The sequence below is a fragment of the Atractosteus spatula genome, chromosome 19, assembly GCF_055471065.1.
Source record: "Atractosteus spatula isolate fAtrSpa1 chromosome 19, fAtrSpa1.hap1, whole genome shotgun sequence".
NCBI classification, from domain to species: domain Eukaryota; kingdom Metazoa; phylum Chordata; class Actinopteri; order Semionotiformes; family Lepisosteidae; genus Atractosteus; species Atractosteus spatula.
Window position 1 is genome coordinate 15,065,111 of NC_142724.1, and position 19,644 is coordinate 15,084,754.

A 19,644-nucleotide genomic window follows, 5' to 3' on the forward strand; every position below is an offset into this window, starting at 1 on the left:
TCAGACCTTTTAGCAACCATCGTTAAACTTAAAGAGTATTACTTTTAAGTACGAAATCACAGTTTTACCACAGAAAACCACAAGATCAAGTATGCAATCAACCCGGTAGATCGCAAAAGATCACAAAACAATCAAGCACTGCTTAAAGAGCAAGGGGAACTTTTTCTTTTGGCTTTCAGCACACTGTATTATCGTGTATGAAACCCGCGGCGTTTTATATGAATTATTCCGCTTGGTTGATTCATTTCAGTCTTGCCACGCCCACCCAGGGACGCCAAATAAATGTAATGTTTCATAGCCGTTCAGGGACGCCAAATATGTAATCATAGTGGCTCTCTGAAGGCACCAGTTCTGTAGGGTTTGGGCATTTACTGAGACAATTATTAATTGTAGCAGTAAATCACAAAGTTGATTCTTTTGATGGCTTTAGAATCCAACCATGCGACATAACTCAAACAACGCACACACACAGGTACTAATACACGAGGATACATTTATTAATACATAGAATATGCATATAAACCTAACAGATCTTATCGAGAGGGTTATCAGAATACAAAAGGTATATATTCAATCAGTTACAAAGAGTTACATATATCAAGAGGATATACGTTCAGTATATCATTCATTAAGACCGTTTCGTAAATGAACTTGGTTATAACTTCTACATTAGATACTCAAAACAAGTACATAACTCTTAGGAATTAAATTGATATCAACTGGTTGGGATAACAATTGAATTCTCGAGCTGTAATGCATTGAAGTTGAATACTCATCCAATCTCTGGGGATTCATATCTCCTGCAGGCACAAACAATCAGCTGCAGGCTTGTTGCTGTCCAATCCGCGCTCTCTGGCTCCGTGCCAGGCTGTGCTGTGCGGCTTGCGACGGTGCGCTGCTGATGCTCACTGACCGGCTAGTTAGTGTTGGTTTTAACTAGCACAGTTTGTGCACAGGAGAAAAGATGACTGTGGGTCCCAGCAAGTCAGGAAGAGGACCGGTTCGTTCCTGATGAAGCGCTAGTTCTGAATAGTGATTCAGCTGTCCACAGTTCCGACCTGTTCATGAGGCCTGCTGCTGGTTACTCTCTGGCAACCTCCACTCTAGACTCTTAGAACAAAGGAAAGTTCTGGCACTCGGACACACTGGCCGTTCCGTGGTTGTCCGGGCTGAGTCTCAGGATGGTCAGGAGGCGCGCTGCGAGAATGCCCTGCCCTTGGGAGCCTTCTGCTCCTGGGCCGTCCTGCCCTGGAATTCTCCTTTGAATTCCCTTTAGAACAGTCCAAAGAAGTCCACTCCTGAGTCTTACTGAATCTCCCGAATCTGAATCTCTCAGGCTCTCTGTGTTGCCTGTTTTTACCTGGAGGAACTTCAGCTCATTCATTGGCTGAAAGTTCCATGGGCATCAGAGTCCCACGTGGGTTACTCAGCCCTACCAGTCCCTGATTGGTTGATCAAGGTGAGATATGAGTCACTTAGTCCTGACACTTAGTAATGCAGTCCAGATGTCCATCCGGCACTCCCTAGACTGATAGGCGCCAGTGGATGACCATTGATCATGATAGCCAGACTTAGCTAAGTGCATCCCCCTTTGGGAGCTGTCCTAGGAAACCTTAAATCACCCTGCACTAATGGTCTCTCTGTGGCTGCTCCACAGAGATGAACAGAGAAATGGGGCCTCATTGGGGAGCTCAGAAACACTTAATTCTGCCTTATTATTAAGCCTCGCCGCTACATATCCCCCCTTTTTGAAGGTCACGAGGTCCTGAGGCGTTGTTGCCTTCAAAACAAAACAGAATTAAGTGATGTCCCTTGCCATTAGAACATTAATCTTAAATGTCCACATTACTCCTCGAGAATTCATACCGGAACCAGCATTGGATACAAACAGGATGAATAACATCTGGAGTATGTATAAACAAGGTAGGAGACATTATCTAAGTCTAGGAATTACACATCAGGAAGCTCACTGTCAATATCTGATACCTCTGTAGTAGATATTTGGGGAGAAGTCACTTCCTTTCTTTTGACATGCTACCTTTGACTCATTCATGCTACCCGGAGTACATCTTGATGAAAGAGTACAGCATTCAGAGTACATCCAGTCATGATCCAGCTACCCGGCAGTAGTGTTACAATAACAACAGTTCCTGTTCCCAGCCCCCCGATAAACCACAACACCTGTGTTGGGTATCTGCTAGGGTGGTTTGGAGGTTTGTTCCATTAAAGCAAACTCAACTACCTGTACCTCTTCAGGCTTACTATTTCTTGGATTTCTATCCAATTCAATAGTGTGGCACCTGAAGGCATCCACGACCTCAAGTTTGGTCTTATATTGTCTGGTTCCAGACCGTACAGTGTTAAGTTACCATGCTGTACTATGGCCTCCTCAGGAACTTAAAGGAACTGTTTTATTAGGTAGCTGCATCATGCCTGTCACAAGTCATGGTGACAGTTAAATGTGGTGTGCTGACCAGCCATTTACTTCCCACCTACTCTTCATGGGGTTCATTAACCTCCCTCTACTCGTTAGTAGCTTTACACCCTTCATTGGTGAATCGTTTAGACACAGCCAATGGATAGCTTTAGTAGCCATACCCATCTCAAGATTTGGAACCGAATTCAATCTTGGATTGCCTTCTGGGTGAGCTATGAGCGATGGGGTTAATGTCACATACTCCTCTACTGAGAAGAGTGGAATCAAGTGGGTTGGGATTTGTGCCATGGCTAGACTGGCTACAGTGGCACCAAGCTCCCTTAACAGGTCTTGTGTCAACATTCTGGCCTGTTGCACACAAGCATAAACCCACTGTATAACACCAACAATCATGTCCACTGTTTGGGGAATAAGGTTTAACCCTGTTGCATAGGAAGTTGCCTGTAGGGTTTTCCCTAAGCTTTCCAACTTTTGCTGCTGTCGATACAGTCTGTCACTACCCTCTGGCATCTCTGACACCTGCCTTCTTGGGGCAGTCAGGGTGAGAGTGCCAGTAACAAACAAACCTACCAAAAAGAGCAAATGCACAACAGTGGTGGCAGCAATCAGTCCTCCCAAAAGTCTTTTAGGGTGGCTGATCCCAGTCATCTCCTTCTGAGTGACTGTTGCCTTTCTAAGCTGGCTCAGCATGTACATGGTGTCTTTCTCAGTATGCCATGTGGCATCCTGGGGACCAACATCCTGGAAATCTGGGGAGATCTGACGCAGCGGCTGATGCTGCTCCTCCATTTCCAGGGCATCTGCTTTTTCGATTTGTTCATGCCTGTGCTCTAGGAAACCTGCAGGGGGCGGTGCAGCGGTGGAGCATGCCTGACCCTCGGCTGAGTGGTCATCTGGAGCACCTGAGTGATCTGGGATTGTTATCCCATTCTCACTGTTCAGGTCCACCCTGCACACCTCCTGATTGAGGAATCCCTCTATCGGCATGTTTACAATCGTTCGCTGGGGGTAGGTGTAGGACACCTGCTCGCTCCCCCCTTCCCTCGCTAGGGGTTCAGGGAGCTGCCCCAGCACTGGGATAGCTAGTTCACTGTCTTTGAACTCGCTATCACCCACCAGGCCCATGTCAGTGCAGGCGGGGATTCTGACACCCCTCTTTGCGATGTCCTGCACTGGCAGGCGGGTGGCTTGACCATCCAGCTCCAGTATGGCTGAACCACTGTTGGTCAGACTCAGACTGACAGACTGAGCTGGTGGCTGTAAGAAAACCGGCTCGGCTTTCATTCCCTGTCCCTTCTGGGGGACTGGGTGTGTTGGCAACCCTGCCGTTGAGGCAGGAACAATCAGGTCAGTCTCACTCACTACCTGGTAGTTGTGAGAAATAATGTTACCTGACTGCAGGTTCCCTGGGTCACAGCAGAGGGAATCGGCATCTGGGATCAGGTGTGTCCACAGCGCAGTAGTCTCAGCGTCCAGCTGGACCTCCTGTCTAACCTGTGAATGTTGCACCAGGGGCACCTGGCGGTGGCCCTGTGACAGCTGCTCAAGCAGATCCTCACTAATAGAGGACCTCTCAGAGCTAAGGGTGAGGGCTACATCACCAACCTGCTCTCCTGCCATCTGGATCCCTTCCACCACTGCAGGGTGGTGGTCCTGACCCCTCTTGGGTGCCAAGGTGCACAGGGAAAGCTCCTTTTCATCGCCAGGTGGGGAGATCTGCTCCTCTTTAGGGATGTAAAAGGGGTGTGCTTTACCTGGTGGATCAGGCGGCTGCTTGGAGCACCGCTCCTGTGGCAGGGAGGCTGTTGTGACCTCAGCCGGGACACGACTTCCCTGTATATCCGGGGAACAAGAAAATATTTTTATTTCTTGTCCAGAGGGAACAGAAGGAATCTCCACATAGGCTTCTGTGTTCGGTGGGCACTGTGTGAGCACAGTCTGCCTCTTGGCCCCCCTTTCCTTCTGTACAGAAGGCTTAGGAGCCTTGACCTGTTTCCACACTTAGCCTTTCTGGTGATCCACCAAAGGTTCCACTCTGAGTCGCATGCCCTTTTCTTTTTCTACCCGTTTGAGCTTGCCGTGTGACATCAAACACCTTTCAACCTCAGTGTCAATCAGTGTCTCACTGGGTAAGACATCTCCCATGGCATCCTTGAGGTAAAAGCTTCCTGCTTTTCCTCTGTGTTTTACTGCCTGCTCTGTGACTTCAGGGGTGGAGTCAGCACTCGCTTGGGAGTGGCCGACCTCATCCAGGCAGGAACCCTTCCGCTCAATCAGATAGACTGAGGGAGTGGGAGGGGGCGGGTCTCCGCCTCCTCCAGTGGAGAGTATCAGCTCATTCACGCTTCCGGCAGCCTTGGGGAGCGGTTGTCCCTGTCCTAATAAAGCTTGTTCAAGCCTGGCCAGGCGGGCGGCTACTGAATCCTTTTGTTCAGCTTTATCTAGCCCTTTCCCTCCCCCGGTGTTCTCATGGCACTTAGGACGCTGGGTGCGGTCCTGTGTGCATGCTTTGGAACGGGGCTTAGCCAGCTCAGGAGCCTGTGCTCCTTCGAGCAGGAGGGAGTTAACCCTGCTGGCTCTGACGGCGAGCACAGTCGCTTTAACAGCTTTTTGCTCAGAGCGACTTTGGACATCATACTCCCAGGCTTTCTGCACGAATCTCTTAATATCAGTCATTTTCATGGTCTGTGCATCTGTATGCATTAAGATCATCTTTCTGACTGATGGGTGGAGATTCGCAATGAATAAACCCTTGAAATGTATGTTCTCTTCGCAACCCTCATCATTTCGCCCTGCAAAATAAGTTCGTCTAAGTCTCTCGTAATATTCGCGAGGGGACTCTGCTCTCTCGTGCTTAATGTTAAGAGCGGCGGCTATCGCGGCAGTCGGGTCAATAAACGCACTGTATTCTTCGATAAGTGCATGACAAAGCTGTTCAAAGTCATTACAGACTTCTTTCATCTGCCTAGCCATCCACTCATGTACAGCTCTGCTGGTAGTTTTCCTGACCAGAAACACTTTCTCCTGTTCTGTGGCGTTTGGCAGGAACTGCAGGTTATACCTGAGGTCTTGAATATAACTCTCGATATTATTCTCTGACACTGCGGGGTCAAATCTCTCTATGTCCTTCGCTAGCTCTCTCAGAGAATGGAGGTTTATTCTCCTAGCTTCTCCGCTGACGGAGATATGACGGAGATCGTGGTCAGACTTGTCACTGCTAGAGAGAGTGCTTAATAGCGACTCGAATTCAGACCTTTTAGCAACCATCGTTAAACTTAAAGAGTATTACTTTTAAGTACGAAATCACAGTTTTACCACAGAAAACCACAAGATCAAGTATGCAATCAACCCGGTAGATCGCAAAAGATCACAAAACAATCAAGCACTGCTTAAAGAGCAAGGGGAACTTTTTCTTTTGGCTTTCAGCACACTGTATTATCGTGTATGAAACCCGCGGCGTTTTATATGAATTATTCCGCTTGGTTGATTCATTTCAGTCTTGCCACGCCCACCCAGGGACGCCAAATAAATGTAATGTTTCATAGCCGTTCAGGGACGCCAAATATGTAATCATAGTGGCTCTCTGAAGGCACCAGTTCTGTAGGGTTTGGGCATTTACTGAGACAATTATTAATTGTAGCAGTAAATCACAAAGTTGATTCTTTTGATGGCTTTAGAATCCAACCATGCGACATAACTCAAACAACGCACACACACAGGTACTAATACACGAGGATACATTTATTAATACATAGAATATGCATATAAACCTAACAGATCTTATCGAGAGGGTTATCAGAATACAAAAGGTATATATTCAATCAGTTACAAAGAGTTACATATATCAAGAGGATATACGTTCAGTATATCATTCATTAAGACCGTTTCGTAAATGAACTTGGTTATAACTTCTACATTAGATACTCAAAACAAGTACATAACTCTTAGGAATTAAATTGATATCAACTGGTTGGGATAACAATTGAATTCTCGAGCTGTAATGCATTGAAGTTGAATACTCATCCAATCTCTGGGGATTCATATCTCCTGCAGGCACAAACAATCAGCTGCAGGCTTGTTGCTGTCCAATCCGCGCTCTCTGGCTCCGTGCCAGGCTGTGCTGTGCGGCTTGCGACGGTGCGCTGCTGATGCTCACTGACCGGCTAGTTAGTGTTGGTTTTAACTAGCACAGTTTGTGCACAGGAGAAAAGATGACTGTGGGTCCCAGCAAGTCAGGAAGAGGACCGGTTCGTTCCTGATGAAGCGCTAGTTCTGAATAGTGATTCAGCTGTCCACAGTTCCGACCTGTTCATGAGGCCTGCTGCTGGTTACTCTCTGGCAACCTCCACTCTAGACTCTTAGAACAAAGGAAAGTTCTGGCACTCGGACACACTGGCCGTTCCGTGGTTGTCCGGGCTGAGTCTCAGGATGGTCAGGAGGCGCGCTGCGAGAATGCCCTGCCCTTGGGAGCCTTCTGCTCCTGGGCCGTCCTGCCCTGGAATTCTCCTTTGAATTCCCTTTAGAACAGTCCAAAGAAGTCCACTCCTGAGTCTTACTGAATCTCCCGAATCTGAATCTCTCAGGCTCTCTGTGTTGCCTGTTTTTACCTGGAGGAACTTCAGCTCATTCATTGGCTGAAAGTTCCATGGGCATCAGAGTCCCACGTGGGTTACTCAGCCCTACCAGTCCCTGATTGGTTGATCAAGGTGAGATATGAGTCACTTAGTCCTGACACTTAGTAATGCAGTCCAGATGTCCATCCGGCACTCCCTAGACTGATAGGCGCCAGTGGATGACCATTGATCATGATAGCCAGACTTAGCTAAGTGCATCCCCCTTTGGGAGCTGTCCTAGGAAACCTTAAATCACCCTGCACTAATGGTCTCTCTGTGGCTGCTCCACAGAGATGAACAGAGAAATGGGGCCTCATTGGGGAGCTCAGAAACACTTAATTCTGCCTTATTATTAAGCCTCGCCGCTACATATCCCCCCTTTTTGAAGGTCACGAGGTCCTGAGGCGTTGTTGCCTTCAAAACAAAACAGAATTAAGTGATGTCCCTTGCCATTAGAACATTAATCTTAAATGTCCACATTACTCCTCGAGAATTCATACCGGAACCAGCATTGGATACAAACAGGATGAATAACATCTGGAGTATGTATAAACAAGGTAGGAGACATTATCTAAGTCTAGGAATTACACATCAGGAAGCTCACTGTCAATATCTGATACCTCTGTAGTAGATATTTGGGGAGAAGTCACTTCCTTTCTTTTGACATGCTACCTTTGACTCATTCATGCTACCCGGAGTACATCTTGATGAAAGAGTACAGCATTCAGAGTACATCCAGTCATGATCCAGCTACCCGGCAGTAGTGTTACAATAACAACAGTTCCTGTTCCCAGCCCCCCGATAAACCACAACACCTGTGTTGGGTATCTGCTAGGGTGGTTTGGAGGTTTGTTCCATTAAAGCAAACTCAACTACCTGTACCTCTTCAGGCTTACTATTTCTTGGATTTCTATCCAATTCAATAGTGTGGCACCTGAAGGCATCCACGACCTCAAGTTTGGTCTTATATTGTCTGGTTCCAGACCGTACAGTGTTAAGTTACCATGCTGTACTATGGCCTCCTCAGGAACTTAAAGGAACTGTTTTATTAGGTAGCTGCATCATGCCTGTCACAAGTCATGGTGACAGTTAAATGTGGTGTGCTGACCAGCCATTTACTTCCCACCTACTCTTCATGGGGTTCATTAACCTCCCTCTACTCGTTAGTAGCTTTACACCCTTCATTGGTGAATCGTTTAGACACAGCCAATGGATAGCTTTAGTAGCCATACCCATCTCAAGATTTGGAACCGAATTCAATCTTGGATTGCCTTCTGGGTGAGCTATGAGCGATGGGGTTAATGTCACATACTCCTCTACTGAGAAGAGTGGAATCAAGTGGGTTGGGATTTGTGCCATGGCTAGACTGGCTACAGTGGCACCAAGCTCCCTTAACAGGTCTTGTGTCAACATTCTGGCCTGTTGCACACAAGCATAAACCCACTGTATAACACCAACAATCATGTCCACTGTTTGGGGAATAAGGTTTAACCCTGTTGCATAGGAAGTTGCCTGTAGGGTTTTCCCTAAGCTTTCCAACTTTTGCTGCTGTCGATACAGTCTGTCACTACCCTCTGGCATCTCTGACACCTGCCTTCTTGGGGCAGTCAGGGTGAGAGTGCCAGTAACAAACAAACCTACCAAAAAGAGCAAATGCACAACAGTGGTGGCAGCAATCAGTCCTCCCAAAAGTCTTTTAGGGTGGCTGATCCCAGTCATCTCCTTCTGAGTGACTGTTGCCTTTCTAAGCTGGCTCAGCATGTACATGGTGTCTTTCTCAGTATGCCATGTGGCATCCTGGGGACCAACATCCTGGAAATCTGGGGAGATCTGACGCAGCGGCTGATGCTGCTCCTCCATTTCCAGGGCATCTGCTTTTTCGATTTGTTCATGCCTGTGCTCTAGGAAACCTGCAGGGGGCGGTGCAGCGGTGGAGCATGCCTGACCCTCGGCTGAGTGGTCATCTGGAGCACCTGAGTGATCTGGGATTGTTATCCCATTCTCACTGTTCAGGTCCACCCTGCACACCTCCTGATTGAGGAATCCCTCTATCGGCATGTTTACAATCGTTCGCTGGGGGTAGGTGTAGGACACCTGCTCGCTCCCCCCTTCCCTCGCTAGGGGTTCAGGGAGCTGCCCCAGCACTGGGATAGCTAGTTCACTGTCTTTGAACTCGCTATCACCCACCAGGCCCATGTCAGTGCAGGCGGGGATTCTGACACCCCTCTTTGCGATGTCCTGCACTGGCAGGCGGGTGGCTTGACCATCCAGCTCCAGTATGGCTGAACCACTGTTGGTCAGACTCAGACTGACAGACTGAGCTGGTGGCTGTAAGAAAACCGGCTCGGCTTTCATTCCCTGTCCCTTCTGGGGGACTGGGTGTGTTGGCAACCCTGCCGTTGAGGCAGGAACAATCAGGTCAGTCTCACTCACTACCTGGTAGTTGTGAGAAATAATGTTACCTGACTGCAGGTTCCCTGGGTCACAGCAGAGGGAATCGGCATCTGGGATCAGGTGTGTCCACAGCGCAGTAGTCTCAGCGTCCAGCTGGACCTCCTGTCTAACCTGTGAATGTTGCACCAGGGGCACCTGGCGGTGGCCCTGTGACAGCTGCTCAAGCAGATCCTCACTAATAGAGGACCTCTCAGAGCTAAGGGTGAGGGCTACATCACCAACCTGCTCTCCTGCCATCTGGATCCCTTCCACCACTGCAGGGTGGTGGTCCTGACCCCTCTTGGGTGCCAAGGTGCACAGGGAAAGCTCCTTTTCATCGCCAGGTGGGGAGATCTGCTCCTCTTTAGGGATGTAAAAGGGGTGTGCTTTACCTGGTGGATCAGGCGGCTGCTTGGAGCACCGCTCCTGTGGCAGGGAGGCTGTTGTGACCTCAGCCGGGACACGACTTCCCTGTATATCCGGGGAACAAGAAAATATTTTTATTTCTTGTCCAGAGGGAACAGAAGGAATCTCCACATAGGCTTCTGTGTTCGGTGGGCACTGTGTGAGCACAGTCTGCCTCTTGGCCCCCCTTTCCTTCTGTACAGAAGGCTTAGGAGCCTTGACCTGTTTCCACACTTAGCCTTTCTGGTGATCCACCAAAGGTTCCACTCTGAGTCGCATGCCCTTTTCTTTTTCTACCCGTTTGAGCTTGCCGTGTGACATCAAACACCTTTCAACCTCAGTGTCAATCAGTGTCTCACTGGGTAAGACATCTCCCATGGCATCCTTGAGGTAAAAGCTTCCTGCTTTTCCTCTGTGTTTTACTGCCTGCTCTGTGACTTCAGGGGTGGAGTCAGCACTCGCTTGGGAGTGGCCGACCTCATCCAGGCAGGAACCCTTCCGCTCAATCAGATAGACTGAGGGAGTGGGAGGGGGCGGGTCTCCGCCTCCTCCAGTGGAGAGTATCAGCTCATTCACGCTTCCGGCAGCCTTGGGGAGCGGTTGTCCCTGTCCTAATAAAGCTTGTTCAAGCCTGGCCAGGCGGGCGGCTACTGAATCCTTTTGTTCAGCTTTATCTAGCCCTTTCCCTCCCCCGGTGTTCTCATGGCACTTAGGACGCTGGGTGCGGTCCTGTGTGCATGCTTTGGAACGGGGCTTAGCCAGCTCAGGAGCCTGTGCTCCTTCGAGCAGGAGGGAGTTAACCCTGCTGGCTCTGACGGCGAGCACAGTCGCTTTAACAGCTTTTTGCTCAGAGCGACTTTGGACATCATACTCCCAGGCTTTCTGCACGAATCTCTTAATATCAGTCATTTTCATGGTCTGTGCATCTGTATGCATTAAGATCATCTTTCTGACTGATGGGTGGAGATTCGCAATGAATAAACCCTTGAAATGTATGTTCTCTTCGCAACCCTCATCATTTCGCCCTGCAAAATAAGTTCGTCTAAGTCTCTCGTAATATTCGCGAGGGGACTCTGCTCTCTCGTGCTTAATGTTAAGAGCGGCGGCTATCGCGGCAGTCGGGTCAATAAACGCACTGTATTCTTCGATAAGTGCATGACAAAGCTGTTCAAAGTCATTACAGACTTCTTTCATCTGCCTAGCCATCCACTCATGTACAGCTCTGCTGGTAGTTTTCCTGACCAGAAACACTTTCTCCTGTTCTGTGGCGTTTGGCAGGAACTGCAGGTTATACCTGAGGTCTTGAATATAACTCTCGATATTATTCTCTGACACTGCGGGGTCAAATCTCTCTATGTCCTTCGCTAGCTCTCTCAGAGAATGGAGGTTTATTCTCCTAGCTTCTCCGCTGACGGAGATATGACGGAGATCGTGGTCAGACTTGTCACTGCTAGAGAGAGTGCTTAATAGCGACTCGAATTCAGACCTTTTAGCAACCATCGTTAAACTTAAAGAGTATTACTTTTAAGTACGAAATCACAGTTTTACCACAGAAAACCACAAGATCAAGTATGCAATCAACCCGGTAGATCGCAAAAGATCACAAAACAATCAAGCACTGCTTAAAGAGCAAGGGGAACTTTTTCTTTTGGCTTTCAGCACACTGTATTATCGTGTATGAAACCCGCGGCGTTTTATATGAATTATTCCGCTTGGTTGATTCATTTCAGTCTTGCCACGCCCACCCAGGGACGCCAAATAAATGTAATGTTTCATAGCCGTTCAGGGACGCCAAATATGTAATCATAGTGGCTCTCTGAAGGCACCAGTTCTGTAGGGTTTGGGCATTTACTGAGACAATTATTAATTGTAGCAGTAAATCACAAAGTTGATTCTTTTGATGGCTTTAGAATCCAACCATGCGACATAACTCAAACAACGCACACACACAGGTACTAATACACGAGGATACATTTATTAATACATAGAATATGCATATAAACCTAACAGATCTTATCGAGAGGGTTATCAGAATACAAAAGGTATATATTCAATCAGTTACAAAGAGTTACATATATCAAGAGGATATACGTTCAGTATATCATTCATTAAGACCGTTTCGTAAATGAACTTGGTTATAACTTCTACATTAGATACTCAAAACAAGTACATAACTCTTAGGAATTAAATTGATATCAACTGGTTGGGATAACAATTGAATTCTCGAGCTGTAATGCATTGAAGTTGAATACTCATCCAATCTCTGGGGATTCATATCTCCTGCAGGCACAAACAATCAGCTGCAGGCTTGTTGCTGTCCAATCCGCGCTCTCTGGCTCCGTGCCAGGCTGTGCTGTGCGGCTTGCGACGGTGCGCTGCTGATGCTCACTGACCGGCTAGTTAGTGTTGGTTTTAACTAGCACAGTTTGTGCACAGGAGAAAAGATGACTGTGGGTCCCAGCAAGTCAGGAAGAGGACCGGTTCGTTCCTGATGAAGCGCTAGTTCTGAATAGTGATTCAGCTGTCCACAGTTCCGACCTGTTCATGAGGCCTGCTGCTGGTTACTCTCTGGCAACCTCCACTCTAGACTCTTAGAACAAAGGAAAGTTCTGGCACTCGGACACACTGGCCGTTCCGTGGTTGTCCGGGCTGAGTCTCAGGATGGTCAGGAGGCGCGCTGCGAGAATGCCCTGCCCTTGGGAGCCTTCTGCTCCTGGGCCGTCCTGCCCTGGAATTCTCCTTTGAATTCCCTTTAGAACAGTCCAAAGAAGTCCACTCCTGAGTCTTACTGAATCTCCCGAATCTGAATCTCTCAGGCTCTCTGTGTTGCCTGTTTTTACCTGGAGGAACTTCAGCTCATTCATTGGCTGAAAGTTCCATGGGCATCAGAGTCCCACGTGGGTTACTCAGCCCTACCAGTCCCTGATTGGTTGATCAAGGTGAGATATGAGTCACTTAGTCCTGACACTTAGTAATGCAGTCCAGATGTCCATCCGGCACTCCCTAGACTGATAGGCGCCAGTGGATGACCATTGATCATGATAGCCAGACTTAGCTAAGTGCATCCCCCTTTGGGAGCTGTCCTAGGAAACCTTAAATCACCCTGCACTAATGGTCTCTCTGTGGCTGCTCCACAGAGATGAACAGAGAAATGGGGCCTCATTGGGGAGCTCAGAAACACTTAATTCTGCCTTATTATTAAGCCTCGCCGCTACACATCCAACCATGTCTTTTGAAGGTGGGAGGCTGAAGTATCAGGTGAAAGCAGAGAGAACATGCAAACTCCACACAGACAAAACTAGAATTAAACCCATGACAGTGGATCTGTGTGGCAGTCAAGCTAACTACCATGTTATTATACTGGACCAGAGAAAGAGGTTTCCTTTGTGACCTAGTGATAGGTCAATCACACTCGCAAAAAATAAAACAACAGACCAAAAAGGAAAGAAAATCCCATTTTGAAATCCCATCTCTGAAATCCCATGTGGCAGGAAGATGACATTTTTATTAGAAATAAAAATAAAATATGCTACCACAAGGAGTCTCTTTTCATGCGTTCAGTTATAGCAGTTCAGAAATAAGAAGTTATAATTTTGCAATGTGAACAAATTGTGTGAGAGAGTGGTGAGCAAATGGAAACAGTGAATTGAATTTAGGGTAATAACAGAATAATGAGGCATGGGGTCAAGATAACTTTGAAATTTTGTCAGTCTTACCATATGCTGTCTGCAGAAATGTTTAATTTTTCTCCTCTGTCACTGTAGTACTCTTCAATGATCATGTTGGCATTAGTGTCATGGGCAGAGTTGAAGTTTGTGACAACTCGTGTTGGGATTCCCAGGACCCTCATCACTAACAGCACATGTTTAGCACAAGAGAGAGAGAGGTAAAATTACTGCTGGCATCTGTCAATCTTATCTGTGTCTCACGAGAGGGGGCTCCCCCAGTATGAGAAGGTCTTAATGACACTTGCTGAAAGTATTCCTGAATGGGGTTTCCCTGAGAAGACTGTGAGAAGAAACAGAAGTCTTTCAGAGTTACACAGGGGTCAGTGCTCTTTAGAGCACAGTGGGAGGCATTTTCAGTTCCCCACTCTCAGTCATCTTTGTCAGACTGTTTTCAGGTTAAGCAAAGACAAAGAGAGGACCAAACAAAGGGAAATCCTCTCTGTCTTGCAGAGTACAAGATTTCATCACCCTTTAGAACATTAGGTATTGGACACATTTCCAGGCTGTGTGCCAAGAAAATGCTTCAAACAGCAGATTAGTGTACACTCACTCAAACCAGTTATTGGCAACGAAATTACAAGCCTGTTAAAAGGCCCTATTATAAAGAGTTACTTCAGAGGGAAATTAAACTGTTCAACCACACCTCAGTAAAAGATTGTCAGTTCCTGAAGTACCTGTACACATGACGGCCGCGTAGACCCAGCACTGGCCATACCGCACTGGACTGAATTTGGACCTTGCCCATTGCTGTAGGATTTCGGCACTCCCTGTCCAGTCTGAGGGGTTGACCCCACTGCTGTAGTCCCCTGACCAGTTCCCCTTGAGGACTCCCCGATCATCCTCACAGTTAATCTGGTAGCAGGTTTGAAAAAGGAATGTTTGTGAGTTCAATACCGAACTAAAAGAAGTCTAAACTAAGAGAAGTGTTTCATACACTTGCATCACAACAGAAAAGCTTAAAATAGGATTCTCACACTCTACTTACCATGGCACACACAACTCTGCTTATGTACACTGGGTCCCGTCGGCTGAAATAATCTCTTTCACTGTTTCTTCCATGTTGGGGACTTATTTGAAGCAAATTCAGACAAATCTCCAGTATCCCTTCTTCAAACTGAATTTTTTAAAACAGGGAAACAATGAGCTCAGAAATGGGGGATGAATCCTCCTAACCACTGTTATTTCTTTTTAGTTTTGGAGTGAGCACTCTTGTTATTCTTAACATACAGTACGTGCAGGAAGATGTTTATGAGCAAGGTATCTCTTTAAAAAGCTTGGTGTAAAGACACATTTTGAAAAACCAAAGGCATTTTGAGTCAGTTCACTGTTGTTTTTCAAGACTCCTTTAACTCCAGTTGAAGAAGCACAGGTATTTCCAGCTACATTATTGAATATTGAATTCCCACGGCAACACTAAATCATGTGTGCAATGCAAGCCCTGTCAAGAAGTAGCACCTTGCCAGGACCTTATCAGGGAACTTGTTTATCAGGAATATGCAGGTTTCTGACAATGGACAGATGGAAGCACAGAGTTTTTCTGAAGAGGTGCCCCTTGAATGCAGATACTGTAAATAACTCGACCCCTCCACACCTCCACACCCACTTTTCTGTTTCATTTTTCTCACCTGACCAAAAGCCCATGGCCGAGACTCAATATTTTGGGGTGTACCCGTGTACACAAACCCAAAGTCATTCCTGACGTATTCCTCTCTCTGGTTTTCCCCAGGCAGGAAGACGGAGTCCCCTACGAGACACACGAAAAAATCTTTGAAAACTGGGGCATTATACCAGAACAAAGTTGTCAATCAGTTCTTTCTTCATCATCAGTTTTTACAAGTCTACTTTCTTATTCCACGTCATTACACATTCCGTCTGACTCTCCTCAAATGTTACTATACTGTCAAAAGTATATGTTTGCTGTCATAACCTGCCGATTGAATTAAAAGAAAAGGCTGTCACAAAGTCACTTTGTCGGTAGTACATGACAGATTGAGATTCACTGAGCACGCACTACATTCTTATATAGACCACAGAACTGAACTTACCACGGCACCAGGGATTGAACAGCAGAACGAACTCTCCGATGATGTAGTTGCGTGCCTGATACTGAGACTGAATCTTAAAGTGGAGAGTGTAGAGCCCTATCGAAGCTGAAGGAGGTGCGGAGATGTGCACCGACAGGGACTTGGAGTAAACGTCTCCTTGCAGAATCTGCGCATTCCAACCAGAGTGGGGATTGTGCATTGCGAAAGAGGCTGGGAATGCAACATATGATCTATCTATAGGGAAAAAAAGGTGCAGAGAAGAGCATTCGGTCATGATACATCCAAAAAATAAAACATAAAGTAACTATTTTGCTCACTTGCATGGTTTGTGAACATGTTTCTATATTCCAGGGACTCCACTAGGCTCACATAGGTCAAAGACAGTTAAAAAAAATCAAAGCTTCATTTCATGTGGAAGCTAACAACATAATTCCAGGGAATAAATCTATTTTTAATAACTGAGACACTTCTCTTTATTTTCCAAAGACAAGGAGAGTCCTGCATATCAATATCAACTCCTTATGAAACCACGTACTGTGAAAGCATCGAGAACACAAATGAAAAGTGCTCACTCCTAGTTTTAGGAACAAAACAATAGCATTTATTTCTTGGAGGACCAGAAGGGGAACTCAGTTGAGCACAATTACATTAGATTGTTTGGTTTGGAATGTGTTAATTGAGGTTTTACGTTCAAGCAAAGTAGATTTTCCTTAGAAATCTGAACTTGAACACAAGTTTCTTGATGGAAGAAAGGCAACGGTAGTGTTTGCCGCCGTGACAAAATTCGGGTGGGAAGCCCAATTACAGCCGCAGGTCATTACCTAAGAAAGCTGCAAATGTCAAAGTGTCCACCTGCGGATTGTAGCCCCGACCCTCGAAGAACAAGGTGACTTTGAAGGGCACCCCTCGGCGCACCACCAGAGACCTCGAGCTCAAACCCTGGGTCTGGTGGTTCCTGTGGTTGCTCTGCTGTTCCATGTTGGTGTATTTAAGTCTTAGATCTTTAAAAGAGAAGAAAAGGGTCAGCAAAACCAAAGGGTAGAGAAGACAGTTTTACTCAGTGCTGGGGATTCAATCTCTCGTGATTTAATCTCTGAGGTGCCGGAGATCTGCAAGGCAATGCTACTTGTTTTCCTCTGTACAGTAATTATATTCGACTTTTCTTTGTTTTATGTTTGCATTTTGACATGCTGCAGCTCTGCGCTTTATCGTGGTCTCTGCTGCACTACACTGTGCTGGTCTTTTAACTTTTACAGCAGTAAAGTTTTTAAAGTTCCCTGCTGGCAATATTGTAGGTTAGTAATCAGCCGGCACAAGGAGAAAGACTCTCACTGATTTCCTGTCCATGGTAATCTCCAAGGACATGTTACTATCCTGATATTTCTTAGTGTGATTATGATGCACAGTGAGAATTTGTAGTTGCGTGAAAGGTCTGTAGTTCTCGTCTTTTACTTAGTATAGTGTGCTTCAATATGCAAATGGAATGTGCAGATAAAAGGGTGCATTGACTTAATATGATATATGAAAGAATAATGTGCACAGTATACTATATATTTAACATTATATATTTTAATATACTGTATATATATAACTGGTTATGTTTTGTTTCAATAAAATATTTTTATTAAACATGGTGATTGAAGGAGGTGTTTGGTATTCTTTTCTTGATCAATACCCCGCTTCTCTTGTAAACAAAATGTAAACTTAGGTTGTAACCTAAATTCTTGACTCACTCAAATGAAAATTTGAACTATTTAAAAACATACAGGAGGGTCAAAGAAATTAATGTCTTTTGTGCTTTCTGCATTCCTGCTTTGTTTCACCATGCAAAAATTAAGTCCATCCACCTCCCCAGTATAGTAAACCCTGTCCAGCTTTTGGGAATGTTTCTTACTTCATTCCTGAAATAACAAATACTTTCACACAATGACTTGGTGCACTGAAGGCAAAGGGTGAGGGATCAACTAGATGTTATTAATTTCAGAGGTTATTAGTTGCTTAATTTGAGTTAATTAACAGTTTAAAAAAATAACAAATAATAAGACTGCTGTCATTCATTATCTTTGTGTCTGAAGTTATGAAAATGTCACATTATTTTCCATCATCACTATTTTTATATCAATTGTAGTATGCCACTAAACTGAAATGATCAAAATCACTAAAAACATATTACAGACATTACAACATTTCATGTACAGGTGGAACATACATTGCATTGTACTGTATGTAATATCTCTCTCCATGTACATGAATATGAAATTATCATTCACTATAGAAAAAATGCATATGAAGGCAGTCCAGCCACAGAGTCCTTGCAATCTGCTTTCTGGAGCCTTAAATCTTAACAGTATTCCCTTAAAAGTATACTAAAATATTTTTAATTCCTCCGGTATAAAAAATCATGAGTATGGATGAATAACAGCTTTTAATAACATATGCTATGTTGAGGGAGAGGAAATCGAAGTCATACAAGTCCACGATCCTAGAAAATTGTCATGGCAGGTGTCTAAGCAAACATTTGGACTGTGGTCACAGTGGGTTGTTCTCCAGCCTGTTGTGCTTTGTTTAGTGTTAAGTGTATCAAAGTGACAATGTCAAGTGTGACATCGTGGACAAAGACACAATGATTCATAGTTTATGCTGTTAGCATCAATGGAAACCACAGACATGTGTGTAATTATGACAAAATGTTGCTTTAGTGTATATCATCATAGGAAACCATCTAAGAAGACTGTGGTAATTGTTAAGCTTTTGAAACAATTAGCTTTGCTAATTATTAAATTTGTTTGATTATAAAGTATATTTAAAATGCACGGCATTGTAATAAATGCTACACTTTACAATTCCCTAAAATAAAAGCAACAGACAAAAGAATAATATTAATAATACAAAGAAATATTAACCTTTGCCCATGCTTATAGTGCCCCCACTTAGATAACTACACTTCTGCCTGCATGACGGCTTGCCTGGCTTTGCCAAAGCAGATGTAGCTCAGAGAAGAACTCCAAACACTTCTCCTGATGTGATGGATGAGAGCAGTTCAGGAATTCACAGTTGACTGATTTAACTAATGTAACAACTTATCAACATCAGCATCAAGGCATCGGAAAGCATTACTACAGCAACTCTTCAAGCTAGGTGTTTTTCAATCCAGTAAATTCTTTTTCAATGCAAAAGATTCTTTTCAGCATCAAAAAAGAAACGAAAGAAAATACATATCTGATCACCATTTAAGAATTCCATACAAAGGTATAATGAAATGAGAGGATAAACTAATACTATATACTATACTACAATATAAAAGTTGTATCCGCTGTATTAACATGCTACAACTAAAATACATGTGGTGACTTTATTTTTTAATTTGCATGTATAATAACTTTGTATTTAAAAACAAATCTGTTACATTTAATGCAAGATGTGTCTACATCTGAATTTGTACTTGTTAGATTCGTATATTAGGTTTTTTAGACAGGTAAGGTCTTGATAAAATAGGAAACTAGAGAACATTCTGCACTGTCAGGATTTTTAAAGTTCTTTACTTTGGCAGAAGTGGAATTTTGATTGCATGTTTAGGTCTGAAGAAACAAACTCCAGCCGCAGCAAAGCAGAGTTATCAATGATAGACTAAAATAAAATGATCAGATGTCTTTTTTCTTCCATACATGTTTCTACTGCAACATCTGCAAGCAGGGTATTATAGAGCAGTAATAATATTGCCCAGATGTGTGTTGCTGGTAAGCATATAAACAGGTTTAGGAGGACTAGGTTCTCAAACTAATCTGTTGGCAACTGTAAAAGGAAAAAATAAAATATACATTGATATGCAGTGCAATAGTCAAGAAAACCTGTAATGTCATGCTGGTTTTGAATATAATAACCTCACTTGGGTACAATTCTATGTCCAAATGTCAAAACATCCTGGATATAAAAAATGACAAAGAAACAATGTTTAAAAAGCACACAGATTAATGTGCATGCAC

At 44.8% G+C, this 19,644-nt stretch overlaps 1 protein-coding gene across 1 annotated transcript in view; it reads right to left on the reverse strand.

Moving 5' to 3' along the window:
- tgm5l (transglutaminase 5, like) overlaps positions 1–19,644 on the reverse strand; it is a 38,562-nt gene that overhangs the window by 18,851 nt on the left and 67 nt on the right. Inside the window, exons 2-7 of the mRNA XM_088937390.1 lie at positions 16,483–16,662; positions 15,662–15,895; positions 15,242–15,360; positions 14,602–14,730; positions 14,291–14,468; positions 13,605–13,740 (exon numbers count right to left, since the gene is read on the reverse strand). Of these exons, the coding sequence (XP_088793516.1) occupies positions 13,605–13,740; positions 14,291–14,468; positions 14,602–14,730; positions 15,242–15,360; positions 15,662–15,895; positions 16,483–16,662 (976 nt within the window). The remainder of the gene's footprint in view (positions 1–13,604; positions 13,741–14,290; positions 14,469–14,601; positions 14,731–15,241; positions 15,361–15,661; positions 15,896–16,482; positions 16,663–19,644) is intronic.